At 44.9% G+C, this 6,072-nt stretch overlaps 2 protein-coding genes across 3 annotated transcripts in view; both read left to right on the forward strand.

Moving 5' to 3' along the window:
- Positions 1 to 1,164: 1,164 nt before the first annotated feature.
- MRPL34 (mitochondrial ribosomal protein L34) lies at positions 1,165 to 3,327 on the forward strand. 2 transcript variants are annotated; one of them, XM_015429774.1, is made up of 2 exons: positions 1,165 to 1,270; positions 2,743 to 3,327. In XM_015429774.1, the coding sequence occupies exon 2, from the start codon at positions 2,765 to 2,767 to the stop codon at positions 3,068 to 3,070; it is 306 nt and encodes a 101-aa protein (XP_015285260.1). In that variant the 5' UTR covers positions 1,165 to 1,270; positions 2,743 to 2,764; the 3' UTR covers positions 3,071 to 3,327. The 2 variants fall into 2 exon arrangements, with proteins under 2 accessions (XP_015285260.1, XP_015285259.1); XM_015429773.1 differs by lacking the exon at positions 1,165 to 1,270 and adding an exon at positions 1,575 to 1,669 and having other exon boundaries at positions 2,743 to 3,326.
- Positions 3,328 to 5,894: 2,567 nt separating this feature from the next.
- The window catches only part of DDA1 (DET1 and DDB1 associated 1), a 6,055-nt gene continuing 5,877 nt past the window's right edge, over positions 5,895 to 6,072 (forward strand). The window contains exon 1 of the mRNA XM_015429771.1: positions 5,895 to 5,984. Within this exon, the coding sequence (XP_015285257.1) occupies positions 5,982 to 5,984 (3 nt within the window). The 5' untranslated portion in view covers positions 5,895 to 5,981. The remainder of the gene's footprint in view (positions 5,985 to 6,072) is intronic.

The raw sequence follows: 6,072 nt of genomic DNA on the forward strand, positions 1-6,072 counted from the left end.
ACCACTCCATATGCTTATCCAATCCCCTCTTGGAGCCCTCTGTGCTTGGAGCCGCCACCACTTCCTATGGCAGTGAATTCCACCTGTTAATTACTCTTTGGGTGAAGAAGTACTGCCTTTTATCTGTTCTAAACCTACTCATTAATGAATTTCATTGAGTGCCCACCAGTTCTTGTATTGTAAGAATGGGAGAAAAGCACTACTTTCTCTATCCCATGCATAATTTTGTAAACCTCTATCATGTCACCCCTCGGTTATCATTTCTCCAAGCTACAGAGACCTAACCTCTTACGTTTTCTTCATAGGGAAAGTATTCCATCCCCTTAATCATTTTAGTTGCCCTTTTCCCAATGATATAATATCTTTTTTCGAGGTAGAGTGACCGGAATTGCACACAGCATTCCAAATGATGCCACACTGTCGGTTTATATATTTTATTTTATTTTTATTTATTATTAAATTTATACCCTGCCCTTCCCCGTAGGGCTCAGGGCGGCTTACAAGGCAAGTATAGGGGCATTATGATACTGGCTGATTTGTTTGCAGTCCCCTTCCTAATCCCCAGCATATCATTTGCCTTTTTTATTGCTGTCGCACACACAGCTGAAACATTGAGTGATCTACCACGACTCCAAGATCTCTCTCCCGGTCGGGGCATTCCCGTGTAGGGTACCTTGGGAAAACCTGTAGCTCAAACCACGTTAAACATCCTACCAAGCTATACATCCCTTTCTATAACGTGAATAATTTAGAAAAGTCAAAGATACAATATACACCTAATTTTCAAGGCGTTCATACTGCCGAAACGAAACTAATAACTTTACAACCCAAGGCTTAACAAGGGGGAAATGCAATTAACACAAGGCTCTCCGGTTGCTTAGCGAATGGCCCGCGCGAGCCATCAGCGATTCCATTCCCGCATTTCTAACATTTGTGCCCACTGCGCACACAGGACACGCGCAAAGCGCTCTGGACAGAGCAGGTTTTCTACTTCCCCATCTGGTCAACTCCTTGGTTGTATCTGAGCCGGAAACCAGCAGTCCCGTTAGAAACGGGCGCCTCCATGAGCCCACCGGCACAAGGATGCCGCACAAGGCCTAATGCGCAGGCGCGGTGTGCCGCGAAGCTCTCTGGGAAGCATTTCCCCCCCTTGGAAGCTCCTACGGGGGGGGGGTGCGTGTGTGTGGATAGAACGGTAAAAAGCCTGAAGGCCAAGGGATGATATGAAATAAGAAAAAACATACGCCACCTAATATAACGATCAATTACGGTACGTGTGTCTAAAGAAGCAATTACCGTTTAAAGGGCTTTTTTTTTAAAGAGCGCCGCGCGAAGAGTGTTGGGTAATGAAGTGTTTTCCTTTTACTTTGTTGCTAGGCTGCGTGACGTAACAGGATGAGGGAAATCCGTCATTGCTCAAAAGCGGATTGGACGATAGGCGGGGCTAGGGGCTGGCAGGCAGCGCTTCACCAGAGGGCGCCGGGAAAGTGGCCAAAGGCATTGAGGCCTGGCCCTTCCCAGAATCCCACGCGCCGCATCCAATCGTCTCCCAGCTTTTTCCGGCCACCGCCTTCTTGATTGGCTCTTCATCTTGGGCCAATGAGCGCCGTCTTTGCTTGAAGGTGGGAGAAGCGATAGTAGGAGCCTTGATGGGACTTGCGGGAGGCAGGTAAAAGGACTGGTGGAGCGTGGGAAAAGGTGGGGGTGGCTGGGTGCTGAATAAAGGCAGCTTCTGAGCATGCACAGAGTACCTTAAATAATGATAGGAAATGTGAGCCAGTGAGAACGTACAGGGATTCTCAGACCAAGAGGTCATAGGGAGGCGTGTTGGTCCAAAGCAAAAGCCACGTAATACCTTATTGGATCGACCAAAATAACCCCAAACAGTGCATGGACTATCTTTAGTGCAGGATAAGGATCTCTGAGCTTAAATAATGCTGATATATTTAGGTGGGTAGCCATGTTGGCCTGAAGCAATAGAACAAAATTTGAGTACAGTGGCACCTTTAAGACCAACGAGGTTTAGTTCGGGGGATAAGCTTTTGTGTGCATGCACTCTTCTTCAGATACCAGTCTGAAAAAGTGCATGCACAGTGCACACAAAAGTTTCTACCCAAAATTACACTTTGTTGGTCTTAAAGGTGCCACTGGACTCAAAATTTGTTCTTAAATAATGCTGGAAAAGGAACTTCTGAGCATGCACTGAGGTTCGTTCATGGTGCAGGTTAGTTGGGTTTAAAGTTGTATTGAAAAGTAACTGGGGACATCCAGCTTTTCCTCCTTCACTCTGGAATGATCATTGTGTAAGGGTAAATCTTGCCCTTTCACCGCTTTGTTTCTGTTACTAAAATATTATCTAGGGTAGAGATGAGAAGGCCTAGAAGGAAAATTGGATTGGGGCGGGGGAGCACATGCAGTGTGCTGGATCTCAATAATGAGGACCTGAAAACATCTGCCTGGCCCAGGTGGGGCATGTCTAGTTTTCATTCTGCCCTGTACAGTGTCCTCCTTAGTTCTTTACACCTGCCTCTTTGTTCTTATATAATCCTAATCCTGCTTCCCTGTTCCTCCTCAGTTCTGAGGGGAAAAAATTAAATGAATGGAAGCAAAATAGAACATTTGTGTCCCTTTATTTCCACTAGATCTCTGTTTATTTTGAATAAAAAACACACAGCATGGGGTGGGGAGGACCAGAGAATATTCCCGGTTGTGACCATCCAGTTTTGTTTTTGTCTCCTTCAGTATCTCAGGATCTCTGCTCAGGATGCATCAAGGGGCCACCTTCATCCTCTTCCGCCGTGGGATTGCTTCCATTTTCCCCATGACATGGGGACGGACCCTGCCCCCCCACGTCTCACTAGACCCTGCGGGTGCCTACCAGAGATTTCCAGGACAAGGGCTACCATGGAGTCATCAGCAGATCCGCACCAAAGCCCGGGGAAATGAATACCAGCCATCAAACATTAAACGGAAACATAAACATGGCTGGATCAAGCGCATCCGGACAGCCAGCGGAATTGAGGTGATCCTCCGGCGTATGCTGAAGGGCAGGAAATCATTGACACATTGATGACTCAGAAGGGTTAGCTCCAGAAGAACAATGCTGAAGCAAGATTCCAAGAATTGAGATCAAGATCTGTTTGAATATCAGTGGCTTTCCTTGCTCTGTTGGAGAAGTGTGGCAAACACTTCCACGCACCAACCTTAGCTATAATCTGCCCTTTCAAGGGAAAGGGGGAAATTCTTCGGCATCATTCAGTAGCTAATTTTCAGTTAGTATTAAAACAAATGTTTCATGCTTTCACAACAAAAGGAGAACATTTGAGATGCAATTAAAAGTGTAGATGATACCAAGCTTTATGCTTGTTTTTGTCATTCAGCTGTGTGCATATGGACTGTTTGAGTGTTTTTAATGCAACAGTTTGTAGTTAGTACTCCATCCCTAATTCTATGTGTAAAACTAAAAGGTACATAATGTCTGAGATTTGCTCCAGTTCAGCAATGAAGCTCTAGGGATCCAATTGTACACACACTCATGGATTTTCTTTGTTTCACAAAATAGGCATGACACACACTCATGGATTTTCTTTGTTTCATGTACGTTTTGACACAAAATAGGCAGGGTCACATCTACAGTTTTTACAGAGGCAAACTCTCTCATTAGCAGCTGTGTATCCATGACTAAGTTCATGCTTTCCCATATGAAATAGCTGAACTAGAATTTATCAGGACGTTGTATTTGTCTCTGCTTAACTGATATGCAACTTTCCCCACTACTAGTGATGTGGAGGCCTGGTATACAACTGGGGGGAAAATACTGTTTCCCTGCGATCTTTTTAAAAAAAATTTCAACAGAAAAATTGAAAATGTTGGGGAGTACTGGGGGGGAAAATCCCTTCTATGCAATGTTCGCTCTTTTAGAATGAGTGAAATACTTTTAAAGACAAGGTGGGTATGCACTCAGAAGGATACCTAATCTTAATGAGGGGAGCATGTTAGGCTTTCATTGCTTTTTCAGTTGTTGCTTACCTTCTGTTGTCCTAATGGTTGACCTTTTCACCTCTCCCTCAAACCACTCTGACACACATACCCATGGATTGGGCAAAAAGTAGTTTATTGCCCTACCTTGATGGAGGTATCATTAGAAGGAGACAGGGATGTGAAGGCCGGGTGTGTGTGTGTGTGTGTTAATTTTTTAGAATTAGAAATTTTAGAACTGGAAAAAAACTCCAATAATATATTTTCTGTTTTAGAATGAGTGAAATGCTTTTAAAGATAAGGTGAGTATGCTGTAGACTTATATGGCTCTTAAATCCAAGGTGCATTTCTGCACCTAAAAAGATCCTAATCTTCACGAGGGGAGCACATGGGGCTTTCATTGCTTCTCAACAGATGTATAAGATCTTTTTGGATCTTATATAGTTGACCTTTTCACCTCTCCCTCTTACCACTGTGACACATTTACTCACAGAATGAGTAAAAAAAGTAGCTTATTGCCCTGCCTTGCAGGAGAGAGAAAAAAGAACAGAAACTACACCAATGCTTCAGAGGAAAACTGAAAGTTTCATTGAGAACTTAGCTGTTTCTAACCAGATAGCAAAAATTAAGGGACATGTGGTAAGATAGCACAAGGTGCATCAGCCTGCAGTTTTCTCTCAAATATTGGGTATATTTGCAATTTTGCTTGTACAAAGCTAAGGCATTTATAACTTTTAAAGTCCATAAGTAAGTCAAATGTTGCAATTTTATATGCTAAGCTACAAACTATGCAGTTTATGTTGTTAAAGCAGTAAAACTAGGTTTGATAGGACAGTAAGTATTGCATATATTTCAATCCCCCCCCCAAAAAACCATTTTTTTCTACACAGGGCTGGTGTCGCTAGCAGAGTTTGGGAAGGTTGTATTAGGACCCAGTCCCTTGCCGTTGTGAATGTCCTCACAACTCCCTAGACATAGCTTTAACTAGGAATGAAGGTTGGCTTACAGCCATAGTTCCAGTAACTGAATTAGTCCGAAAAATAAAATAAAATTAAAATTGTATTTAGGAGAAGGGAGACATTACTATGTCTTATGGCTATGATCATCTACCAATTCATGGTCAGCACAACTGGTTCAAATCTATTCCTGCAGTAAATCAGGCAATAATTGCATTTTCCATGCCCTTTTCACATGTCTGACATGGATGTCCCTTTAATTGGCCCTGCTGGGGCATTGATTCCAAGTCAAGCTATGGTCTGGTTTGCAAAACAACAACAAAAGTTGCATCTGTACTTTTTGTGTGGCATCTGGATCCAAATGTAGCTAGATTCCAATCTTGCCTTTAAGGGTAGAGTCACTACGTTTTTTTGTTTCATAGGGAGTGGAATACCTGGCTGGTGCCTCCAGCAGGCAGAAATCTATCAGATGCAGTGGGTACTCTCTCTGTCAAGCTGGAGAAAAGCAGGCACCAAATAAATGCGTGTCATGCCCGTCTTAGTAGTATTATTAGAAAAATACAATAAAACAATAAGAGGTTCAACCAATGATAATGTGAGCAAATCAGTCAGCCACTGATTATAGACAATAAGAGGTCATTCGCCTTTCCTATTATTTCGTGCTCAGTCACTGCCCCCTATATATGGGTGGTGGCTCAGCTGCAACCTGAATATTCCCTCGTACGTGCAAGAATGACCGTAGAACTACGCTTCCCGTGATGCCGCAGCGGAAGTCCTGCCCCCTGCGCTCCACATCCAGGTTTCCTTTTCCTTTCGCTCAGTCTTTCCTTTTCCCGTTCCTCAGCCGCCTGAGCACGGAAGACCGATTGGCGGGGACGGGAGCGTTTTCCGGAGTGGCGGTCGTCTCGCCCAATTGGAAGCTCGCTTCCTCCCGCGACAGGCCAATGGGAGGCCGGAGGGGGCGCGGCCCGGCAGCCAGACTAAAGGGGGAGGGGGCAGCAGGAGGGAGGGGATGCGAAGTTGTTGAGGAGGCGTCTGGTGGGGAAAATGGTAGGTGGGCGGCCCCCCTCGTCGGATGGAGGGGGCTGCGTGCGGGGGGAGGGGGCTGCGTGCGGGGTGGGGGCTGGCCGGGGGCACG

This window comes from Gekko japonicus, unplaced genomic scaffold (genome assembly GCF_001447785.1).
Source record: "Gekko japonicus isolate JY-2015 unplaced genomic scaffold, Gekko_japonicus_V1.1 scaffold953, whole genome shotgun sequence".
In the NCBI taxonomy this organism is placed as follows: Eukaryota; Metazoa; Chordata; class Lepidosauria; order Squamata; family Gekkonidae; genus Gekko; species Gekko japonicus.

What these genes read in the sequence shown, in the direction of transcription:
- MRPL34 (XM_015429773.1), top strand. Translation starts at nt 1,650, where the DNA reads ATGGGACTTGCGGGAGGCAG. An exon ending in ATGGGACTTGCGGGAGGCAG is followed by an intron (nt 1,670 to 2,742) that starts GTAAAAGGACTG and finishes TGTCTCCTTCAG; the next exon opens with TATCTCAGGATCTCTGCTCA.